The sequence below is a fragment of the Spermophilus citellus genome (assembly GCF_964194105.1).
Source record: "Spermophilus citellus genome assembly, chromosome: 11".
Lineage (NCBI taxonomy): Eukaryota > Metazoa > Chordata > Mammalia > Rodentia > Sciuridae > Spermophilus > Spermophilus citellus.
The window spans coordinates 69,372,513-69,398,901 of NC_138192.1; the positions used below are offsets into that span (position 1 = coordinate 69,372,513).

At 33.4% G+C, this 26,389-nt stretch overlaps 1 protein-coding gene and 1 long non-coding RNA gene across 2 annotated transcripts in view; one reads left to right on the plus strand and one right to left on the minus strand.

Moving 5' to 3' along the window:
* LOC308630963 (sodium channel protein type 2 subunit alpha) overlaps positions 1-26,389 on the plus strand; it is a gene marked incomplete at its 3' end in the record, with an annotated part of 95,170 nt that overhangs the window by 31,225 nt on the left and 37,556 nt on the right. Inside the window, exons 14-16 of the mRNA XM_081261773.1 lie at positions 4,271-4,509; positions 18,582-18,755; positions 21,531-21,887. Coding sequence (XP_081117899.1) covers positions 4,271-4,509; positions 18,582-18,755; positions 21,531-21,887 — 770 coding nt within the window. The remainder of the gene's footprint in view (positions 1-4,270; positions 4,510-18,581; positions 18,756-21,530; positions 21,888-26,389) is intronic.
* Positions 605-10,398, minus strand: LOC308630964. The gene is made up of 3 exons (XR_014018072.1): positions 10,328-10,398; positions 3,044-3,145; positions 605-1,049 (listed from the first exon to the last, which is right to left on the minus strand). It is a non-coding gene; the product is annotated as an uncharacterized lncRNA (long non-coding RNA).

Below are 26,389 nucleotides of genomic sequence, written 5' to 3' on the forward strand. Positions count from 1 at the left end.
TACAGATTTTATCTAGGTAGTTAAAATAATGTTTAGATATCTGGATTGCATAATATCACATGAAGGGGAGCAGCACAATTTGTAATTAATTCTTGGCTCTGCCACATGTTAAATGTGTTACTTTATGACTCAAATTATGATTTCCTCATTAGTGAAATGTAGATAATGATGGTTAGGCATAAAGTTATAGTAGGGTTAAGTAAGGCACCCTATATAAAGCACCTATGTACTTGGCATGTGGAAGAAAGTCAATAAATATCATTGCTATTCGTTGTTATATTGTGTTGTTTTTGCTAATTCACATGTCTTTGCCTTTCCATATTACAAATGAATTCAAACAGCGACTGTCAACTTCAACTACTTGGAAAATAGTTTCATATAAAATAAGTTCTGTCCTTTCACTTTTCCCGCCTTTTCCCTTCCCTCCTTATTATCCCTCCCTACTGTGATGTAAAATATATTCTATCCCTCCTTCTTTTGAACTCCCCTTGCACCCGTTCTCACATGTGTGAAAGTATATTTGTGGTGTGTGTGTGTGTGTGTGTGTGTGTGTGTGTATAAAAAGAGAAAAAGAAAAGGAGAAAGAGACTGAGAGAGTTCCAAATGCACACGCATTTCTTGTTTATTACACTTTCTCTTGAGATTGGGTAGATCCCTGGAATAATTCTCTTCCAGTCTGAATGCAAAGATCCCATGATATCAGTACCTAAAACCTAAAAGTTACAGCCACAAAACCTCACAGTGTAGATGACTGTACACCTCACAGACAAAACAGTAATACAAGACCCAGTTTTCATAATATCCTAATGCAGTAGCAGAAATCTTTTCTCTGATTTCAATGGAATATTAAACTCTAGTCATTCTTCCCCAACCTCGCCTGCGTTAGCTTGCACTCCCTCTTCCCCCCCAGCTGCCAGTAGCTTGCTCCTCCCTATCCCTCCAGGTAAATCTTTTGAAGATTCTCTGGTCTTCTGCTCCTTGCCATAGCAAAACCACTGAGAGGAAGCTGCCAGTGGTTCTGCTACAGATGTCAGCAGCATGTCTGCTCCCTAAAGCAGGAAGTAGAGAAGGAGACAGGGTAAGTCTAAATCAACAGTCATACTTTGCACTTATCATAGCATTAAGTTTGAGCTAACATAAGAAATTATTCAGAAAGCATCAAACCACCACAAGATTGGACTTATCCATTCATTAAAGTACTAAGTTCCAAATGATCGTACCCACATCCTTCTCCAAGGAAATGTGTCTCAGGGTTGGTGTTTCTCAGGATGGAAAGAATGTTCCAGGAACAAGTATAACTTAGGAAGGAACAGAGTGAGACTCTTTGGGTTTGATTATCTACAGATCTTCTGACTTTGTGTTTTTGTGAGAGACAGTGGCTACATTTTACTCTATTTTCTTCAGTTTCATACAATGAAAGGATGACTTTTCTTTACTCAATTATACCTAAGGAATGTGGCATTGGTCAAGGTTGGCAGTAGCAATACTTAGCACAGAATGCATTCTAGAGCTGACATAAATATGGTACGTTTTTGTTGCTGATAATGGTAAGGAGGTTTCTTGGTTGATACAATCTGTTTATTTGATGATTGCTTCTTCTAAGATTTAGTTCACCTTTCCTTCTTACAAACCAGGCTTACTGATCATGTGGCAACTTTTGTTTTCCTTATTTTTAACTACAGCCAAATCTTCATTGTCCAGGGTAATAAAGAGCCTCATGGTAAATGAAGCTGTGCAGGATGAGCAAAACTGACTTATTTACTTTTTAAGCTTCATTTTTTTATTCTTTTTTTTTTTTGCTTTTTTAAAAAATTTGTTCTTATTAGTTATACATGACAGTAAAATGTACTTCAATACATCATACATAGATGGAGTATAATTTCTCATTCTTCTGGTTGTACATGATGTGGAATCCCATCATTGTATAGTTATGTATCCACATAGGGCAATAATGTCTGATTAATTCAACTATCCTTCCTACCACCATACCCTTCCCCTCCTTTCACTCTCCTCTACCTAATCTAAAGGTTAGATTATTATTCTAACTATTTTTCACAAACCTCAACTCCCTTATTGTGAATTAGCATCCACATATCAGAGAAACATTTGGCCTTTGTTTTTTTGAGATTGGCTTATTTTGCTTAGCATGATATTCTCCAACTCCATCCATTTACCAGCAAATGCCATAATTTCATTCTTCTTTAAGACTGAGTGTATATATATATATATATATATATATATATATATATATATATATATATATATCACATTTTCTTTATTTCTTTTTTAAAAAATGCAAAACCACATAGAAAAATTTCCTGGTCACACCTTTGTGAAGGATTTATGAGGGTGAATTAGAAGCACCAGAGGAATGAAATCGAGCCAGCAAAAGGTACAAATTTAGCTGTAGATGATTCTCAGTGTGGTAACCCACACAGGAATAATGGAGAGGTGGCTGTAGTTGTCTCCTGAATACTTTGCTTTTTTTCAAAATGTGAAATTCTTTTTTTTTTTTTTTTGGAATGAATAATTGAATGATTTTATTTTAGTGCTCACACAACTTTGCTCCAGTTTCTCCTAGTGTCACGATGAATAATACTGGCTGAATTTTTCTTTTTGAAATTTTCTCTGATTTATTTTGTTTTTCTGTGCTATTCCTGTTTGCTTCTCTTTTTCTACTAACTGGCAGCTAGCATATAAAAGTAACTTATTCTGAGGGTACAGAGGCAAAGTGAGATTTTTGTAATTTTCCTTTTATTATTTATCATAAATTATTTTCATGTTACCTTTGGTGTAAACACGAGGTTTTGGGGGAGTCTTCAAATCATCTACAATTTAATTAATGCATAGCAATTATATGTATATTTTTCTCTGATTTAAAACTCAAATACTCTTTATTATTTTCCAAATTACACATAAAAAGAAACAGAAATAAACTGTTCACTTGAAGAATGTCAGTATCCAAAGAGACAATTTTTACTTTAGGGACATGGTAGTATTAATTAGTAGCAAATGTTTGTCATCAAGATAAGAAAATAATTACTGTAGTGATGATTCTCTATTTCACATATTGGTTCCTTCCTTACAAAATGTAGTCCATAGTAAACTGTAGCAGGATGGAGGTCTAGATGCCATAACAGTGACACTAAAGGTAAAAACAAGAGTTAATTGGATGGAAAAAGAAGAAATCTTCACAATATCAGTGTGGGAACTGATGGTCCCATGTTTGGTAGAGCAAGTAATGGGGTATGCAACAGTGAAATTGGCAGAGGGCAAATCCCCTGCCCACTGGTTAGTTCATTAAGAGATCATCTTATCAAAGGAAGACAGTATATATTGTTCCACTTTCTAATTCTCCAAAGTTATTTGCCATTGTTTACCAAAATTTTCAATTTTGAGAATCCCTTAAAGATCTGTGCATTTCTTCCTTCTCCCTCCTATTATTTAGTTAAAATTCTTCTTGAGAACGTAGTTTTTTCCCCTAAAATTTTACTATGAAATTTCATGTCACAGGTTTGATATATAGTTTCAATACAATAAAATAAAAGCATACCATAAAACTTTATGAATTCTATGTATATTCTTTCTAAAATCCTGTTGTAATTTTTGACAGTACACAAATCCCACTTTGTGAAATGTTGATTTAAACTAACAATGGGGATGGCAGTTTCTTAGATTCCATATTTCCTCTTCTTTTGTGTCCTCTAGTTAAATTGAGAATTGTGGAAAGAAGAAATCTTGCTGAATTTAATATGACAGCTGTATCAAATGAGTTTTTGTGAGACACTTTAACAGAGAATAAAGACACTGACAAAATCATCTCAATAGAAACCCCTAAAATATGTCTAATCCAAGAAACTGAGATTCAGCATGACTGAGAAAGGTTTATAGGACATCGACTGAAAAGAAGTTTCAATAACATACATGCCTCTTTATCTGTCTGGTACACGATGAACTTTAAGTGTAGTTAACGTAAGTCATACTGTTCTGGAAGACTTGAAGACAGTTGCCAAGCAGTTTAATGTTGCAAATGGAATCTTGAAAACTATGGTTAGCCATAAAAACTTTGGAAAACTGATTAGCCCTTCTCTGCCCACTCTTGTTAGACTGCAAACCCATTATAAATTTTTTCTTGCTTCACCATGAGATTAACCAATTAAACATTTTAACACCTTTGAATTTCTCAAAAAGTTATTTCAAGTTTAACCCAAAGACTATTTAATAAAAAGTAAACACTTTTCATGAGAATTTTAACTTTTTTTTCTTCCAGAACTTGAAGAATCCAGACAGAAATGCCCACCCTGCTGGTATAAATTTGCTAACATGTGTTTGATTTGGGACTGCTGTAAACCATGGTTAAAGGTGAAACACCTCGTTAACCTCGTTGTGATGGACCCATTTGTAGACCTGGCAATCACCATCTGCATTGTCTTAAACACGCTCTTCATGGCCATGGAGCACTATCCCATGACGGAGCAGTTCAGCAGCGTGCTATCTGTCGGGAACCTGGTAAGACACTGAGGGTTCCTCTTCACATTGAAAGAGTTCATGACTGCCTTGGTGAATGTACGTTCTTGGTAAAGAATGCTAGACTTTTGTTACCCAGTTAAATCAAATATCCACTTACTGGCCACATTTATCTGCACAACAAAAGTTTAGCATTCTTTCTTTTAATAATAAAAATATATTATTATAGGTAAACATAATGCAAAAGATTCAGAGATTTTGTGAACAGTTTTGATTTAAAATTGAATTTAAGTTATGAATTCATTAGATAATTGTGAATTATGGAGGCCATTGATCTATGATGATAGAATCCTGACACATTTCTCGGGTTTTAAGAACAAAAACTTTGCAAAACAAATATAATAATAATTTTGAAATAATTATGAAATATCATTTTTAATTACCTGAAGAGGAAATCTCACATGGTGGTTGCTATTTCCATTTTAGTTTCTGCTATAATTCTAGAATTTGTAAATGATAGGTTTTACATTAGCTTTCACTTAGCAATAGAAATGAAAGTAGAAAGGTCTTATACAAAGAAATCAAAGAAATAAAAACATAAAGCAAAAGTATATTGGTACTAATATAAAGTGCTTATTACCTTCTCATCACCACACAGCATGATAATGAACATTTAGACAGGTTGTATGTAAATAGTGAACGATGTAATCTAAGTCAAAGTATACAGCATTTGAATTAAACACTATGCATTTTTTTTAAAGAGAGAGTGAGAGAGGAGAGAGAGAGAGAGAGAGAGAGAGAGAAGAGAATTTTTAATATTTATTTTTTTTTTTAGTTCTCGGCGGACACAACATCTTTGTTGGTATGTGGTGCTGAGGATCGAACCCGGGCCGCACGCATGCCAGGCGAGCGCGCTACCGCTTGAGCCACATCCCCAGCCCCAACACTATGCATTTTAATAATTTAAATTTTATTCTTTTTTGAGCTAGGTCTTCACTAATGATAAAGTTAATGTATGTTGGCCACTTTTTTTTTTTTTTAATCAGGCACTACATTCTATGATTTGCATGAAATCTCTGTCTTTGGATTCCCCCAAAGCCAGTCCTAAGGTAGCAGATACTATGATTGATTGTCTATATTTTTCAATCAAGAAAACTGTGCCGATGATAAATTGCTAGAGCATTGGACAGTCTGAAGGCTCTACAGAGATCCCAAAGGCTATTTCAGAGCATACTGTAAGCTATGGCCACAAATCATAGAAACTTAAAGTAGGAAAGGACAGTCATGTTATTTAGTTCAAATTTTCTCCTATATAGGAATCTAAAAAATGGGAATGTGATATGAAAAAGGTTTATGGAGGTGAATATCAGAACACAAATGAGTTAAGCACAAATAAGGGAATTCATTACCTTAAGTAACTGAAGTTTATTTGGAATTAACTCCAGATTCTAACCTGACTAGATTCCAGTTCTTTATCACTGCCATTGGGAATCAGCTTCTTGACCCATCTCTTCCCAGATGTTTCCTTTATCTCTGCCTGGATATCTCCTACTGTATTCAAGATGCTACTGACTTTATTGTACCCATACAAGTCCCTGAACAGGAAGATTGTAGCTTCCCAACTAGCAACTTTAAGATCCAAGAAGTAAATATCATCAACCATGTGATAGTTACATGACCATTTCTAAGCCAATCAATTGCTCTAATTGTAGGATTAAAATGTCATATCTGGACAAATCAGAATAACTTCTTTTCACTGAATAGTAAATGAGTGGCACTATCAGGCAGAAAATTGGGATGCGATTATGAGAAGAAAGAAAGGTATGTGCTGGAAAGACATAAACAATAGAAGGGAAGTTAAACTTAGAACTTCTCAGAAGTATTAAGAATCTCAGGATTTGCATTTGAGGTGAATCATGGAATACTAGAAAATATAAACACAGGATGCAATTTCTTCTCAAGTGCACATGGAAGCTTCCCTTGTATGTTAGGTGACAAAATAAACATCAATAAACTTAAAAAGTTATAAAACTATTGAAAAGTACTTTTTGATAAATAAATGAAATAAAATGCTAGAAATCAATAACAAAAATAATGGCAGAAAATTTATTATTATTTTTGGTGGTGGTGCTGGAGATTGAACCCAGAATCTGTGCATGGGTGGTAAGCATTCTACCAACTGAGCTATATCCTAGCCCCAAATACAATTTATTCTTAAGTGACCAATGGATTAAAAATTTCATCATAAAAGAAATTAGAAAACACTTTAAAATAGAGGAAAATGAAAACACGCCAAACTGAAATTAATCGGGCAACTAAACAGTGTTTCAAAAGATATATACTGTAAATGTCCATGGTAAAAAAGATGATTCCTTAAATCATAAATATATCCTTTCCCCTGAAGTGATTAATCTATGGATTAGAAGAATCACCTTTTACCATGGACATTTTGAGCATAAATGAAGAGCAAAGTGAACCCAAAATTTGCATAGAGATTAAAACAATAAATAGAAAAAAAAACAGAGGAAATGAACAAACTGAAAGGTTAGTTCTTTGAAATGATGAGTAGAATTCATAAGTCTTTATCTAGACTAACCAGAAAAAAAAGGAAACTCAAATACTAAATCAGGAATAAAGACAGTATATCAGCATAGACCATATGGAAATCAAAAGAAGAATAAGGAAAAGTGTAAACTACTGTAGGCCAACAAATTAGATACCAAGACAAAATGAGTTGTTCCAGTTCCTTACATATTCTGGATATTAACCACTAAAAGATGTGTACATTATGCAGAGTTTCCCCCATCTTCTAAGTTGTCTCTTGACTGTGTGATTGTTTTATTGCTGTGCAGACATCTTGTAGTTTGATGTATCTCATCTCTTTTCACTTTTGTTTCCTGTGCTTTTGAGGTCTTATTCAAAACATCCTTGCCCATTCCAATGCCCTTAAATATTTGTTTATGCTTCTTTAGAGTGGTTTTATGATTTCTGGTCTTAAATTTAAGTCTTTAAATCCATCTGGAGTTGTTTTGTGTATGGTTAAAAACTAACTAGTGGTTCAATTTCATTCTTCATTCTTTTGCATGTGGATACTCAATTGTCTAATCACTATGGTTTTTTTGTTTTGTTTTGTTTTGTTTTTGGTCCTAGGGGTTGAACTCAGGGACACTCAACCACTGAGCCACATCTCCACCCCCCCACACACCTTTTTTGTATGTCTGTGTGTATTTTTATTTAGAAACAGGATCTCAGTGAGTTGCTTATTTGCTTAGTGCCTTTCTCTTGCTGAGGTTTTTGAACTGGAATTTCCTCTTGTTTCAGCCTCACAAGCTGTTGGGATTACAGGCGTGTGCCACTGTGCCCAGCTTCAAAATTGTCATATTTGAAGAGACTGTTAGTTACCCAGCATTTCTCAAAACAACACTCAAATGGCCAACAAGTATATGAAAAATGTTCAACATCATTAATAATCAGGGAAATGCAAATCAAAACCACAATGAGATATCATCTCACTGAAAGTAGAATGACTATTACCAAAGAGACGAAAGACAAAAACTGCTGTAAAGGATATGCAGAAAAGGAATCTTTATAGACTGCTGGCAGTAATAGAATTTAGTGATTATGGAAAATATTATGGAAGTTCCTCTAAAAAATAACAATCCCACTACTGCACATATATCCAAACACTTTGAAAATAGTATGTCAAATAAACATCTGTACTCTCATGTTTATTGTAGCATTATTCGCAGTAGTTGAGAAAAGGAAACCAAAATTTCCATCAAATTATCATGGGATAAAGAGAATATTGTATATATACATAGTGAAATGCTACTCATCCATTAAAAAGAACAAAATTCTGTCATTTCCAACAGCATGGATGGAACTTGAAATCATTAAAGTAAGTGAAATTAGCTGAGCCCCAAAAGACAATACTATAGTATCTTATTCACATACACAATCTAAAAAAATTGATCTTACAGAAATTGAGAGTAGAATGGAAGTTCCAAGAAACTGAGGAAAGGTGAAAGGAGAGAGAGTTATAGGGTGGTCAATAGTTACTAAATTATAGATTTTTTAAAAACCTAGAATAAAGATTTTTAAGTATTTTCATCACATAATAAATGTTGAAGAAGATAGCTATGCTTACCTTGAATTAAATATTATACAATACACAGATATTGAAATGTTATGCACTACATAAAAACATACAATTTCCTATGTCAATTAAAAAGATATTTTCATTAAAAGCATAATATATTTGGAAATAACGTCCTAAAAAGAAAATATGAATAGATATTTAACATGTAAAAATTTAATTAATAACCAAAGGAAAGTCTGAGCCAATATAGTTTCACTGGCGAATTGTAGCAAATGTTTAATGAAGACTTAAAATCAAAATCAATTCTTAAAAAACTGTCCAAAACCCAGCTACCTGTGAGGCTGAGGCAGGAGGATCACAAGTTCAAAGCCAGCCTCAGCAACTTATTGACACCCTGTCTCAAAATAAAATATGAAAAGGGCTGGAGATGTGGGTCAAGGGTCCTTGAGTTCAATCCTTGGTACAAAAAAAAAAACTGTTCATAAAACAAAAGAAAAAGTAATATTTATGAAGCTCAAATAACCTGATATAAAAACCTGACAAAAAAATTGAAAAGAAAGAAAGCTATTGACCAGTCTTACCCAATTGAACATAGATAGAAAGATCCTCAAAAAAATTCTAGGACAGCAATCACACAATGTATTTGGGGTGTTGGAGTGAACCAAGTGGAATTTATCTCAGAAATGCAAAATTGGAACAACACAGAAATTGTTAATAAAATGTACCTTATTACTTCTTTTAAAAACATGCAATCATTTCAACAGAAGCAGAAATCACATTTAATAAAAAGTCAGATAGTTGAATGATTAAAAAAATACTCAACAAAATTAACATATAAGGGAACTTTACCAATTTGACAAAAGCCACCTAGAAAGACCCCGCACTTAGGATCAGAGTAAATAGTAAAACTGAAGAATACTTTCACTTTGAGATCAGGAACAAGACAAGTATGTCTCCTCTAGTCATTTCTCTTCAACACTGTACTGAAGGTTTGTTTGTTTATTTATTTATTTATTTATTTATTTATTTATTTATTTATTTATTTTACTTGGTGCGGGGTTTGAACCCCAGGCCTTGTGCATGCAATGTAAGCACTCTACTAACTGAGCTATATCCCCAGCCCTACTAAAAGTTTTAATCAGGGGGAAAAAAATTAAAGAATGACATCCAGATTGGAATGAAATACGTAAAACCATTTGCAACCTTCTCTTTTATTGAAAAAAATCTTACTGACAATACACACAAACACAAATATAACTAAAAAAAACTAATAAATGAATCTAGCAGAGTTGCAAAATAGGAATAAAATCAAGAGACAAAATCCAATTATGTTTCTATACAGCAGTAATGAATAATCTGAAAATGAAATTAAGAAAATTCTATTTATAATAGCATCAAAAACAATAAAATGCCTAGGAATTAATTCAACAAAATAAGTACAAGACTTGTACATTAAAACTACAAAATATTGTTGAAAGAAATTTTAAAAATACAAATAAATGGAAAGACGTTGCATATTCATCAGTTAGGAGACAGTACTGTTAAGATAGTCATGTTCACTAAATCTACCTGGAAATTTAATGCAATCCTCAAAATCCTAGCTACTTAATTTGCAGAAGTTGACAAAGTAATTGCAGATCTCATATGGAAATGCCAATGGGTCATGTGCCAAAACAATCAACACAGAAGGGCCAAGTTGGAGAACTCAAACTTAAAAACATTAAAACTTACTCCAAAGCTAATGTTAAAACTTATTCCTACCTTTTCTTCTATTGGGCACAGGATCTCTGCTGTAATGCCTAAGTCCTTGATGCACTTTGAATTGGATTTTGTGCAGGGTGAGAGATAGGGTTTAATTTCAAAGCTAAATTAAGCAAGACAAATTGGTACTGGCATAAAAATAGATGTAGAGTTCAGTGGAATAGAATTGAGATTTCATTAGAAACTCCCTTACATTTTTTTTTGCATTAGAAACTCCCTTACATTTTTGTTCAATTTGTTTTCAACAAGGGTGCCAAAACAATACAATTGAACAAAGAAGTGTTAAGTAATTGATGTGGAGTGAGTTAATATCCATACACAAAGTAATGGAATTGAACTCTTACCTAAGAACATACACAAAAATGGACAGTGAATGAGTCATTGACCTAAATGTAAATGCTAAAACTCTAAACAATGAGGAGGAAATTTAAAATTAAATCTTCATGACCTATGATTAATGAATTCTTAGTTTTGATATCAAAAACATAAGCAACAAAATAAAATTAATAACATGGACTTCATCAAAATCAGTAATGTTTGTTTTGCTAATAAAATTATCAATAGAATAAAAAAGATAGAACATAGAATAGGATATATTTGCAAATAATGTATCTGATAAGAATTTGTACACATATTTGTATAACTCAGAAAAAGGTATATAATTCAATTTAAGAATAAACAAAAGGATTTGAATAGACATTTTGGCAAAAAATAAAACATGCACAAATGCCCAATAAACACACAAAATATAGTCAACACCATTATTCCTTAGGCAAAGGCAAATCAAAATCACAACGAAAACCATGTGCAGTGGCACACACCTGTAATCCTATCTGTTTGGGAGGCCAACACAAAAGGATCAGAAGTGTAAAGTCAGCCTGCAAAATGTGGGAGATCCTGCTCAAAAAGAAAAAAAAAATAATAATTTGGGCCTGGGGTTATGGCTCAGCGGTAGAGCACTTGCCTCGCATATATGAGTCACTGGGTTTGATTCTTAGCACCGCATAAAAATAAATAAAATAAAGATAGATAGAACACAGATAGATAGATATAAAAGAAACAATTTGTAGTCCCATCAGCAATGTATGAGTGAACCTTTCCCCACATCCTAGCCAACATTTTTTGTTGCTTGTATTCTTGATAATTGCCATTCTGACTGAAGTGAGATGAAATTTTAATGTACTTTTGATTTGCATTTTCCTAATTGCTAGAGATGTTGAACATTTTTTTCATATATTTGTTGATCAAATGTATTTCGTCTTCTATGAAGTGTCTGTTCAGGATCTTAGCCCATTTATTGACTGGGTTACTTGGTTTTTGTTTTTGTTTTTTTTTAAGTATTAATCCTGGAGATTAATGCTCCAAGGTGCAGCTGGCAAAGATTTTCTCCCACTCTGTAGGCACTCTCTTCACATTCTTGATTGTTTCCTTTGCTGTGAAGTAGCTTTTTAGTTTGATTCCATCCCATTATTGATTCTTGATTTTATTTTTTTGTGCTTTAGGAATCTTGTTAAAGAAGTCTTGTTTTAGAAGCTGACATGATGTAGATTTGGGCATAACTTTTCTTCTATTGGGCACAGGACATCTGTTCTAATGCCAAAGTTCTTGATCCACTTTGAATTGGGTTTTGTGCAGGGTGAGAGATAGGGGTTTAATTTCATTTTGCTACAAATGAATTTCTGGTTTTTCCAGCGACCATTTGTTGAAGAGGTGATCTTTTCTCCAATATATGTTTTTGGTGCCTCTGTCTAGTATGAGATAACTGTATTTATTTGGGTTTGTCTCTATGTCTTCTATTTTGTATTATTGGTCTATATGTATGTTTTGGTGCCAATACTATGCTGTTTTTGTTTCTATAGCTCTGTAGTATAATTTAAGGTCCTCGGTTTATACCCAAAGGACTTAAAATCAGCATACTACAGAGACACAGCCACATCAATGTTTATAGTAGCTCAATTCACAATAGCTAAACTATGGAACCAATCTAGGTGTCCTTCAACAAATGACTGGATAAAGAATATATGGTATATATACACAATGGAATCTTATTGAGCCATAAAGAAGAATGAAATTATGGTATTTTCTGATAAATGGATGGAGTTGGAGAATATCATGCTAAATGAAATAAGCTAATCCCCCAAAACCAAAGGCTGAATGTTTTCTTTGATATGTAAATGCTAATTCACAATAAGGAAGGGTGGTTTAGGGAAAAATAGAAGTACTTTGGATTAGATAAAGGGGAATAAAGGGAAGGGAGGTTATTGGGAATAGGAAAGATAGTAGAATGAATTGGACATTACTATCCTATATGCATATATGATTACATAACTGATGTAATTCCACATCAGGTACAAACAGAAGAATGAGAGCTTATATTCCATATATGTATAATATGTCAAAATATATTCTACTATCATATATAACTAATTATAACAAATAAAAAATATTTTTTTAAAAAAGGAAACATCAGATACCCACTATGAGATCTCACCTCATCCCCTAGGAAGGTGATTTTCAGAAAAACACACTAGAACTATTATTAGCAAGGATGTATAAAAAATGAAATGCTCATAAATTTCCCTTGGAAACATAAAAATGATATATCCACTTTAAAAAACAATATAACTGTTTCCTACAATGTGAGAAAAAGAGTTACCGTATGACCCAGAGATTACACTTGTGGGTATACAAGTGAATTAAAAACATTTCTACATGAATAATTTTTTGTGAACAGATAATAAAAATAGTAATAATAAAACTTAGAAGCAACTCAAATGTTCATAATAATAGAAATGATTCAGATGTCAATCAACTAAGAAATGGATAAACAATACATGGTATTTTCTTGTGATGGAAAACTTTTCAACATAAAAAAGAATTAACTATTGCTATCTACTACAACATGGATGAATCTTGAATACATTACAATAAGTGTACAAACTCAGTTGCAGAATGTCACATATTTTGCCACTCCATTCATATACAATGTCCAAAGCAAGCAAATCCATAGAGACAAGGTAGATTAGTGGTTACCAGGTGGTCATGATTGGGGTTATTGGAACTAAATGCTGATGGTATGGTATGTGATTTATTTTTGAGATGATAAAAATCAGTCTTAAATTCAACAATTTTCATGGCTGTACAACTCTGTGAACATCCTACAAGTCACTGAATTATAAACTACCTAATATCCACCATTTATTCTTCTAATTACCAGTTAATGGATGCTCAAGTTCATTCCAGAATTTATGTTCCTGTTGCAGTAAACATTCTTGTACATATCTCCTGTCCTAACATCACATCAATTTCTTTAGTATGAATTCCCTACATTGAGGTATTCTTGGTATTGAACATATTCATGCCACATAAAAATTAGATGGTATGTGAATAAATAGAAAAATGTAACTCATGGTTGAGACAAAAAAAAGCAGTCAATAGAAATAGGTGTGGAAGTAACTTGTTAGAATAAGCAAATGGATTCTGGAGGCGCTATTGGAAATATGTTGAACAATTTAAAAGAAAATATGGTCATAAAGAATTAATAGAGAATATAAACAGAAAAATGAAAACTAAAAAGTATACTCTAGACATTTTTTTAATTAATAAGTTCACATTTTAAGATTAAAAAAATCATGGGATGGATGTGGCTGAGGTTGTGGCTCAGTGGTAGAGCACTTGCCTTGCATGTGTGAGGCACTGGGTTCAGGTCTCTGCACGGCATATCAGTAAATGAATAAAATAAAGGTCTATCAACAACTAGAAATTACATATAGAAAAAATATGGGATGGGTTTGAAATAAAAATACAGATTTCAGAAGAAATTTTTTTGGTAGGCATGGTAGTGCCCACCCATAATCTGAATGACTCAAGAGACTGATGCAGGAGGTTGCAAGTTTGAGGACAGCCTCAGCATCTTAGTGAGACTCTGTCTAAAGATAAAAAATAGACAATGAGATAGGGATGTAGCTGGGGATTTAGATCAACTGTAAAGTGTCCTTGGGTTTGAGAAGAAGAAATGGTTGTTAAATTTAAAGCAAATCAACAGAAACTCTCAATTTAATGGTTATTAGAAATGAATAAACTTGATGGCCATTAGAAATGAATGAATATTGGGAAATATAAAAGAGTGTCTTTTTATAAATTTCTTCATAAGACAACTTATTGTTGCAAAGTTAAAACATATGTAAGTGTAAAACATGAAAAAACGAGAACATTTCATATAAAATGGCACAACATTAACGTTACAGAGAAAATTACAGGACAGCATCCCTTATAAACATAGAGGGAAAAATCATTAGCAAAATATTAATGCAATCTAACAATAAATAGAAAGTTTATTAATTATGAAAAGTGAGGTTTATCTCAGAAAATCAATATTTATTGAACATTTGAAAAGTGATTAATTGACTATGTTAAGAGAACAAAGCCACACAAGTTTGCACACACTTATAATCCCAGCTACCTGGAAAGCTGAGACAGGAAAAAGGGCTGGGGGTATAAGTGTGAAAGAGAGAGGGGAAAAAAAGAAGGAAAGAAAGAAAGAGAGGGAGGGAGAAGGTGGGGACTAGTAGGGGAAGGAAAAATATAACAGAATATTGATAGTTGCAGAAAAGGCATTTGAAAAATTTAGAGATTTGTGATAAAAAATAAACTTCAGTAAATTAGGAGTAGAAAGTACCTTTCTTAAATTAATAAAAGACACATAAGAAAACCTACAGCTACAATGTAATTCTGCAACCTGTACACTCAGAAAAATGTGAAATTATATCCCATCTGATTCAAATGTATGATATGTCAAGATCATTGTACTGTCATATGTAACTAATTAAAGCAAATTTTAAAAATGGAAAAAAAGAAAATCCACAGCTAACATTTTGCTTATTATTAAAATATTGAACAGAAACCCTAAGAAAATTTGGATACTTGATCCAAAAAGGGGCCAATTTTTGAGGCAGGACATCAATTTTGGCTATTTCTAGTCAACATTGCACTAGAAGTCCTGCAGAGTATACTAGAGTGTAATACTAGATATTAGAGTGTAATAGGGGAGAAAACACAAACAAAATATATAAAAGTTGAAATGTAAGAAGATATTTTTATTTCATCAACATGATTATGTGTGTACAAAAGTTGTAATGAATCTGCAAAACAATTATGGTGTCTAAACAGCAAATTTAAATATTTATTTAAAATGTCAAATCTACTTAGTAATAATCTTGCAAGTCATTTCAAGACATCTGCACTAAAAACTACAAGAAATAACTGAAAGTAATTTTTAAAGATTTAAATAAGCAGAACATATATGCTGTGTTCACGAAATAGATTAAATATTACTGGGTGCAGTGGTGGACACCTATAATCCCAGCAGCTCAGGAGGCTGAAGCAGGAGGATCATGAGTTCAAAGGCAGCCCCAGCAAAAGTGAGGCACTAAGCAACTCAGTGAGACCCTGTCCTTAATAAAATACAAAAATGGGCTGGAGATGTGGCTCAGTGGTTAAACACCCCTAGGTTCAATTCCTGGTACCCTCCCCCCAAAAAAGAAGATTAAATATTAAATTCAAAATTGTTGATATCATATTATTAAGAAATCAGTTCTACTCAAATTTGTCTATCAATTCAATCTGATCATAATTAAAATCTTGGCAGGTTCTCTTTGTACAAGTTATTGGACTGAATTTAAATTTTATATGGAAATGCATAGGACTTTAAATTGCCAAAATAATGCTGACAAACGAATAACAAAGACTTAACAAACATGACTCGAAGCCTTATTATGAAGCTACATTAATTTAGAATATTTGGTATTGACATACTCTAATATATCAATGAAACATACATTCATAAATAGATCCAAACTCTATCTCAGTTTTGAATAAAACACCAAAGATATTAAAATAGAAAAAAAAGAGGTTTTAGCAAAAAATTTCTGGAACACTTAGATAAATATATAATATTTTTTATAATAAAAAATAAACCTCATTTCCAATCTCACATAATATACAAAAATTGATAATGGACGGTAGCCTAAGCATAAAATTTAAAACAACAGAGTTTCTAAAATAAAACACAAGAGAACATTTGGAGAAGTTGAGATAGGCCAATCTTTATGGAAAAGAGACCAAAAATTGCTATATATTATCTAAGTGAATATTCAAATATAAAATATCCAAACAATGAGGTTCTATTGAACAACAAAGAAGAGTAAATTATTAATATATACATAGTTATGTATTTATGTACCCTTGTAACTCATTGGTGCATTTCAATTTGAAGTATTCAAGGGTATTTTGAAAAAAAATATACTAAAACTCTTGGATTTCTGATTTTTCCATCTAAGTAGAAAGAGTTTTCATTTACTGATTTAGAAAATAATCAGAAGAGAAGCAAGGATGTGCATACAAAGCAATAAGGTGAATTTTGGACTTGTTGAATTTAAGCTATCTGTGAGATAGTCATCCAAATGGAAGTATTGAATAATCAGAGAAGTGTCACCTGCAGCTTTGGAGATATTCTTGAACGGAAAAATAGACCTCAAAATGTAAGCTTATTATAAAAAATGTAATTTATTATAAAAGGTACAATTAGAGTAAAATTGTCTTGAGATCTTTGAAGAATTTCAATATTAAATAATTTGTTCCAGGAAAAAAAAGCAACTGAGAAGCATCCAGGAAGGAATAGATTAAGGGAACCAAGGACAGAAAAATATTTCAAGGAACAAGAAACAGAAAACAATGTCAAAAGCTTCTAAAAGAACAAGTTAAACTATTAAAATTTTCCATTAGATTTGTGGCAATGAGTTTATGTTGGTGAAGTTAGTTAAAGCAATTTATGTTCATGGTAGATTGTGGATTGTTACAGGGGAAAGCAGACTACTTCAATTTAACAAAGTTTAGCCAAGCACAAATAGAGAGGTTCTAGAAATGAGAAGCATTCCAGATGGGCGATGGTATGGAACTCACCACCCAGCCACATGCCGTTTATATTTAAAGCCAGAGAAAAGAAAGTGGCACACAGAAACAACCTGTTTGTCTACAGCAGGCATTTGCCTTATATGATAATGTTTTGGCAGCTTTTAGCCTCTGATGGGTTGGAAGTCAGCTGCTATGACTGGTAAGATGCTGGTAGCTTGGTTACGAGGGTATATTCTTAGGTGAAGTTACCTTTGTTTAAAAATCAAGCTATCCAGTTTAGAATTCATTAGGTATGGAGGACCACTTTGAGCCAAACTCTTGAGTTAGTTAAGTGTAAGTTGAAGAGTCTAACTAATGAGTTTAGACAAGAACATTTGGCTATTAGAAGATGATAGTTGGCATCAACTGGAAAGGGAAATGGAGTACAAGTAGAGTTTATCTGATGACAATGATGATATTTTTAAGGTGAGGAAGGACTGAGAAGCTGTGCTTCCACAAAGTCCCAACAGGAAGCAGCCAGTAGCAGGAAGAGGTTGAAACTATCCCTCAATTAAAAAACTGGATTCTTTGGGAAGTCTGAAGAGGCACATAGCACAATTGGGAAAAATAGTTCAGAACAGGTGCACTTCTTTCACTTTAACAAGGAGGAGAAAGCATGGATATGCATGTAATCAGTTTTATAGAAAAAGGGAAATGAAAATTTCAGGTTGACCAACTTCCATTAGTTCTAAGAAGCAAACACAGAGTGTGGAATAAGAACATTGTTGAAAATAAATGGAGGAGAAAGAAGGCTTGAAATAAATGTACATTCTGGAAATAGAGAGTGGAAAATGCTGCCACCCTTTTTGCCAGCTAAAGGAACTTTTAAAATATCTTCAACATGTATTGGGTTAGTAATGCCCATGTTGATTACAGTTTACATGAATCCTCCATAGGACCAGCTTAATCTGCAGGGCCAAGAGAGAGGACCAATCCATTGTGCTTGGTGCCTAAAATCTGCACTGCTAGGTAAACATCTGGTGAGTTTTGGGAAGACTGGAGAGATCACAGGCAGAGCCAAGCAGTGGATCACAATAAATCAACTGCACCTTCTATTTGCAAATAAGAGTATTAATTGTATCTTTATCCATGTACACTTTATCACTTGATAAACCTTAACTATAAGCAACAATTAAATACTCATTTGAACACAAATCATTTGAAAGTACCAATTTGTTGGTCCCAAACCAATTTTTAAAATTCAGAATTTAATTTTGATGTGTTGGGAGTAAATGAAATTGCTCAAGAATAATTTGTGTGTCAAGAGTATACAGTTCTGTAATCAACTACATTTCTCATTCAGGTCTTCACTGGGATCTTCACAGCAGAAATGTTTCTCAAGATCATTGCTATGGATCCATATTATTACTTTCAAGAAGGCTGGAATATTTTTGATGGTTTTATTGTGAGCCTTAGTTTAATGGAACTTGGTTTGGCAAATGTGGAAGGATTGTCAGTTCTCCGATCATTCCGACTGGTAAACTAACTCAGAAGAGTTGATAATTTTTATTTCTCTAAATAATTAGTCTTCATTCTTATTTACTAATAATTTTAGGATTTGTACAATTCTAATATTTTAATACACTCATGAAACAAACCAAATTCCCTCATCACCAGATTGGAATTTCTTCTTCATTGAAGTTTCGATAAGTAAATTTTGTTTACTTATTTATTTATTTTTAACACAATACCTTTATTTTATTTATTTTTATGTGGTGCTGAGGATCGAACCCAGGGCCTCGCACATTATAGACGAGTGCTCTAATGCTGAGCCACAACCCCAGCCCCCAAATTTTATTTATTTTTGAGAAATAGATTCTGTTTAGTTTATTCAAGTCAACAGTTAACAGTTCCCCCCTTCATAATCAAATGGCAAGTCTAACTGGGAGGTAGAAAGAGGAAGTTGACATAAACCCAAATCACAATTAAATACCACTGTTGTCAACTCAGTTATCTGAGGTTTGTGTACAGGTATAAGTCTTCATTTAGATACAGGATGAGTTCCCCTTTCTGCAGGCCTCAGCAATTACAGAGCAACTCATAGCCAAGAGTTGGAACAAGGAACAGTGCATGAAGGAGAGGATTACAGAATGAGCTCTGTACCTTTGTTCCTTCAGCCATATCAGAAAATTATCAAATCCACTCTTTGAGAAGAGTTGCCTCTATAAATTTTGCTAATTTTAAAGATGCATCTTTTATTTGGTCCTTGCTATTCAAAGATATTTTTTGATCTTTTAAAATCAAGAGACTTATTTCCATCAAAAGTTTGATATGTTTTATTGTACTATTGTTTTGAGTTGGTTTTAACTTTTTGTGATTTATTTTCAGATAACAGAGGTTATATATAGTTACCAAAGACAAGTTCTAGATGATTTATCTTATGCTTATTATCCTCAAGACATTGTTGTGAAATTTTTAGAATTTTACTTTGGACTTAGGTTGTGCTCAAAGTCATTACTATAGATCCACCAGTGGTGGAGCACTTGTCTAAAATGTGCAAGACCCTGGGTTTTATCCCTGCACAACAAAAGAAAGAAAGAAAGAAGCATAAGAAGAAAGAAAGAAAGAAAGGAAGGAAGGAAGGAAGGAAGGAAGGAAGGAAGGAAGGAAGGAAGGAAGGAAGAAAGAAAGAAAGAAAGAAAGAAAGAAAGAAAGAAAGAAAGAAAGAAAGAAAGAGGAAGAAAGAAAGAAAGAAAATTTCCTTTGCTACTTTCAAATTTTAAGTTTGAATTAAGATCCAGAGAATTATGATACTATGATTTCCTTTTCTAGGTCTCAAGAATATTGACCTAATTTGAAACTAGAAAGATGCAAGAAACAGAACAAAAGTTAGAAATTATTATATGATAAATAATATGAGCAACTACTTTAAAAAGATGTTTAGTAAACCTGCATGATAATGTGATGCAGTTTAGGGGAAAAGGGAGTGTATGTCATTAGCACATCTTACTTAGTATGTCAGGCTCTTTTGCATAAATTTATTCTCTGGGAATAAATTAAACACTTTGGTGCTTATATTTGCTCCTTTGGGTCACTTAGATGCCATTAAATAATGCACTACTCTCAGCCTGACATTTATTGAAGCATCAGAAATAAAATACTGCTGTTGTTTAACTGTAAATGGTACTTGAGAGGCCACTGCATGCTAATACAACCAAAGTGTCAAGCACAGTGGCAGAGAGACACACTACAATGAGTTGATTAATTAAGTCACTGAAGACATCAGATTGAAAACTGCAACTTTTTACTAAGTCCATGTATTTCTCCTTTAAATGTAATACATCTTAAAAAATATTGCCTAATATTACAACAAACTAAAGGTATAGTTAGATTAAAATAATGTTAATACTCAAAAGATCAGTTGATTTTTCTCTCACCATATGCAATTTAAGTGTTAATATTATTTGCACTTGTGCACTTCAGTATAATATTTTAAGTATACTGAAAACTATATTGATTTTGAGCTTTTAAACAATGGGAGCTCTTACTTCCCTGAAATTGAATCTCTGCTATTTAGCCACCATTAATCTTAAATATCTTAGTTCCTTTAAAAAAAAAGATATATTTCATATGCTCATGTAGGATTCTTATTATTAAAATGCTGATTCAAAAACCATGTAACATAATTATTTTATTGACAACATGTATATTTCAGAATTTAAAATATCCCCATGGTATCAAATACCTGCTACATTTGCTAGATAATAGTTTGACACTTAAATAATCCATCAATCTACAATTGAGACAGTCACCCTGTAGATTTCAGCTGGAAACAAAACCACAGATGCTTCAGAAATGTAGGTCATTCAAAGTTATGCAATGTACTATATAAATATTACACAGTGCATTCCATCTTTATGCATATCTATAAAGCATTCATTAAAAATGAGTGAATAAATAAATAAAGGTAAGACCAGTAGAATAGAGGAAAGAGGGAGATGCAGGAGGGAAGGGAAAGAGGAGGCAGTGGGGACTGAAATGAACAAATTAAATTCTATGCTTGTATAATTATGTCAAAATGAACCCAACTATTATGAAAAACTAAAATGCACTAATAAAAGCACTTTTAGAAAAAAGATAAAAGACAAATTTTGTGGCTTTTGTATCATTTTCTGTAAATTGTAGTGTGAACCAAAACCAAAAAAATAAAATTACAATCTGCATTTTTTGCTGTAAAAAGAAAAAGGGGGGGGGGGGGAGAAGCAAATAAATAAATGTAGGTCATTAACAACCCTTTTTTCTTTTTTTCCAGCTCAGAGTTTTCAAGTTGGCAAAGTCTTGGCCAACTTTGAATATGCTTATAAAGATCATTGGCAATTCCGTGGGGGCACTGGGAAACCTCACCTTGGTGTTGGCCATCATTGTCTTCATTTTTGCTGTGGTTGGCATGCAGCTCTTTGGAAAGAGCTACAAAGAATGCGTCTGCAAGATTTCCAATGATTGTGAACTCCCACGCTGGCACATGCACGATTTCTTCCACTCTTTCCTGATTGTGTTCCGTGTGCTGTGTGGAGAGTGGATAGAGACCATGTGGGACTGTATGGAGGTTGCTGGCCAAACCATGTGCCTTACTGTCTTCATGATGGTCATGGTAATTGGAAACCTCGTGGTATGTACTAAAAACGTTTTCCTTACTTTCAGTATAAGATTATGTAATCATGAAAAAGTACACTAAACTGGTGAACATTTTGCATTATCTTTGTGAACTGTTTTTGTATCAAAGTTATTTCCTATTTTCTATTATTCATGATTGCAAGAGCCAAGCATTATTTAGATGTCTTTAATTCACACAGACCCTCAAAATGCCTCTTGAACCAACATTGTTCTTCCTCGCTGTTCCTCTTACTATTGGAAGGGAAGGTCTCAGGCTTTTATCTTTCAGTTCTTGTACTAAAGTATAGAAGTGTCATTATGAATTCATTTTATTTCTAAGTAGGAACAAAAATATCTTTTGAACATGTTTAAATTCAAGTTTCCTACAAATTAAAATTTTTAAAAATATTAATCATCTCAGTTTTTTAAAGTATACAGGTTATTTGGAATGTAGAAATTGTAGTTTGAATCAGTAACATTGAACCAAGAAACATAGATTGTCACTTCTATACAAAATTGACCATGCCCAGCACCACTGACCCATCTTGGACATGTGAGAAAGGTAAAAGGAAGATCAATATGACACAGTGTTATGACATTTACTCTAACAGGAATTAAAAATAGAAATTTATCTATGATGTTTGAAATGTGGAAATGAAAGCTGTCTACCAGATTCACAAAATGGAAACATTGCTTAATATTAGCATGGAACTCCATCAAAGAGTTTGGACCTGAAATATCTTTAATTATGATGTAAGGTTGGTTTGGTAGGGAGAAAGGTGATCATTCTAAACCAGGGAAAAAGTATACCCAGTGGTTTGGGACAGGATAGTATACATGTGGGAAGGAGCCTTTCTTAGGCTTTAAGTAAAGGAATCATGCTGCTTTGCTTGAGCAGGAGTCAGACCAATGTAACAGGAAAAGAACTATATGACCATTATTTTAACCTATAGACTTATTTTCATTCAAATAAAAAGAACAACTTTCAATTCCCCAAAGGAAAATATACGAATAGGGTAAAAATGCAAAATATTAATTTCTATTCATTGCCATATTTCAGAATCTTTATCTTAAATAATCCTGCTTTTTGTTTTGTTTTGTTTCGTTTTTTGAGGATCAAATCTAGGGCCTCATGTGTGTTAGGTGAGTTCTCAATCACTGAGTTAATCCCGGGCCCTGATCTGTGTATGAAATATCAAGAAACATGCACAGTGTATAATTCAGAAATATGAAAGGTGGTTTAAAACATCAAATATTGTTTCTGTGGGTTGGGAATTTAGGAGCAATTTATCTATATGATTCTGGCTCAGGATTGATTATGAGGTTGCTGTGAAGGTGTTGACTGAGGCTATCATCATCTTGACTGGAGCTTCTGGGTCAGCTTGTAAGAAGGCTCAGTCTTATGGCTAGGGGCAGGTGGTCTTAGTTCATTGTTGGCTGTTGATTGAAGATCTCAGTTACTCTCTACATGGGCCTCTTGATAGGAATGTTGAATATTCTTACAACATCACCACTGGTTTCTCCCAAAGCAGACAGAAGAGAGAAGGCAAAGTGTAGGTCTTCTTTGTGTTCTAGTCTTGAAAGTCATTCTCCATAACCTCTGCTGTGCTCTGTTCGTTAGAAGAAGCTCACACTTCAGAAGAAATTAGTCTCCATTTTTTGAAGAGAAGAGTATCAGGTAATTTGTAGATACATTTTAAAGCCACAGCCATCCCCCAAACAACAAACATTTTGCTTTTAGGAAAGTATAAAATTCTATAGAGCAGAAATAAATGGTCAGAGAGTTAAATGGAACAGAAACAAATCAAAAGTCATAGCTGTGTTATTGATTTGATTTCATTTCTTCTATGTATCTGGCATACATTGGAGAAGAGAAAGAAAAGGCAGAACAGAGTCCTTTATGACAGCAAGGAACGATTGGACTGCAACAGGGAATTCGGAGTGGGAATAGTAAAAAATAAGCTAGGGCCAGATTGTGTAGAGTCTAATTTACGAAATGGCTGACTGTGCATAATAAAGTGGATTTTCCTTTAGGCAATTCAAAACTACAGATGGCTTTTTATCAGGAATTGAAAATGAGCTAAGATATTTTGATAAGAATAATGTAGCTAGAGAATGCAGAGTGGGTTTAAAGAGAAAGAAACTTACCATATCACATATCATCTATTAGTTTACTGAAATAAAACATTTCTCTCATATGTAATTGAATAGAGAATTCAAGTACATAAATAATTTCAGAAAGTATCAAGTGTTTATATATATAGATGACATTTAATATTAATTTGTATTGCTGTAACACATAAAAATAATTATTTTTATGTAGTCACAAAAATTTAAATTTTATGCCTCTAAGAGAAAAAATTAAAGACTCTCCTTTCTTTTCCATTATCAGTTTAAAAATGTTTTGTGATGTTCTGGATACATTTATGGAGTAGCTAAGATAATAATGTCCAACCTGTTTACCACTGTTAACGATTTTTTTCATATCATACTTCCTTAAGTAAGATGGAATAAACTGATACACTGCCTCTTACAATTCTTCCCATTTTTACTGGAAAGAGGGAAAGGTCACTCAAAAAGAAGCTGGTGTAACTTCTTTTTAACATGTCAACTGCCTGACAAGGTTCCACCACAGTATCTGTGAATAATCAATGCCAGGCCTCCTCTACAGGCAAGAGAGAGGTGGGGCCACAGTCTGCACTTCCCCAGGATTTTTAGGAGCCATTCTTTGTTTCCTGGCACTGTGGCTAGAGATCCTTTGATAGATGAAAGGCAAGTGCTATAGAGAGAGAATGTGACTTTTTGAAGGCTGCTAGTTCTAGAAGTAGTGGATAATATTTTCTCTAAGTGAAGATGGAGCAATAGCAGGCAGGCAGGATTAAGTTCAGGAGCTACTCTCAAAAGGTGGGAGTCAGAATGGAGAAATCAGGGGGTGGGGATGTGGCTCAAGCGGTAGCGCGCTTGCCTGGCATGCGTTCGGCGCTGGGTTCAATCCTCAGCGCCACATACAAATAAAATAAAGGTGTTGTGTCCGCCAAAAACTATAAAATAAATATTAAAAAATTCTCTCTCTCTCTCTCTCCCTCTCTCTCTTAAAAAAAATGGAGAAATCATTAATATGTGTAATACATTTCAATCTGGCAGCAGTGGAAACATTTTCCTTCTGAGAGACTAAATTGGGGGAACATATGAGAAAGTTCATTCCACTCAGTGATTAGTCCTCTATCCATGCACCTTTGTGAAACAGGATTCAGGATTTCAATTCCTGAGTGAGCTTGTCTAACTCTGTTCCCTTAGGTTACCCTTGATCACACCAAACTCCTGGGCCAGCTGTTACACATATAGCTTTCAATAATGAAGGAGGTCTAAACAAAGAGATTAGCTTGGCTCACACAAAATTTTATTTTTAAGAAAATAAGGTAGATAATTGTAGAGAGTCTGTTGGATAATGGTAACAATGATAGTAATAGCTAAACTTTCCCATGTATTCACTGTGAGCTAGAAACTGTGCTGAGAGCCATAGGGATTATTTCTTTGAATTCTTATATCAATCCCATAAACAGGTGTTGAGAAAATTATAATATTTATTTTACAGGTAAAGAAACTGTCCTTAGATCGCTTATGTTACTTTTCTAGCAATAGAAATTTGATTGTTACTCAGCATCCTAAATCTAAAAGATGTGTTCCACTGTTATATCAAGTAAAACTGTGGTTAAATCAAGTAAATTTGTGGAACTAATGGTGTCAAGAAGGTGTTTGCAAGAAAAATTTTAGGACAACATCAATGCAGATGGACTGCTTTTCAAAGGAGGGAGGGAACTTTCTTAAATATGCAAAATAAAAGTTGTAGGTTGGAGGAACTTTTATTTTTTCCTGACAATGAAATAACATTAAATTATCAATTTATAACATATCATAGAAGCAATTAGAAAATTGATGGCAAGCTTTATGATAGTGACATAAGTGTGGTAGGAGTTCAGAGAAAGTAAATATCAAGGGATAGGGATGTAACTCTGTGGTAGAGCAATTGCTGAGCATGCATGAGGTCTGGGTTTTATCTCCAGCATTGAAAGGGAAAGGGTGGGGTGGAATAGCATTGAGTGCACATGGAATATTGTTTCCTTGTTGATTTTGCAAACACAGCAATTAAGAATGAAGATTTCAGAATTAGATTATCAAATCCTTTTCACAGACCAGATCCCAAAACTCAGGGAGATAAGAATAATTTTTCTAACTATAAAAAACTACTTATTTATTCCTCCCATGCTCCCCCTCCCTACCCCACTATGAGTCAGCCTCTTTATATCAGAGAAAACATTTGGCATTGTTTTGGGGGGATTGGCTAACTTCACTTAGCATTATCTTCTCCAATGCCATCCATTTACCTGCAAATGCCATGATTTTATTCTCTTTTATAGCAAGGATGGTGGAATGTGTTAGACATCATTATCCAAAGTACAAGACACGAATTGGTGTCAACATACTTTATAAACAACCACAGATATGAAAAATTGTGCT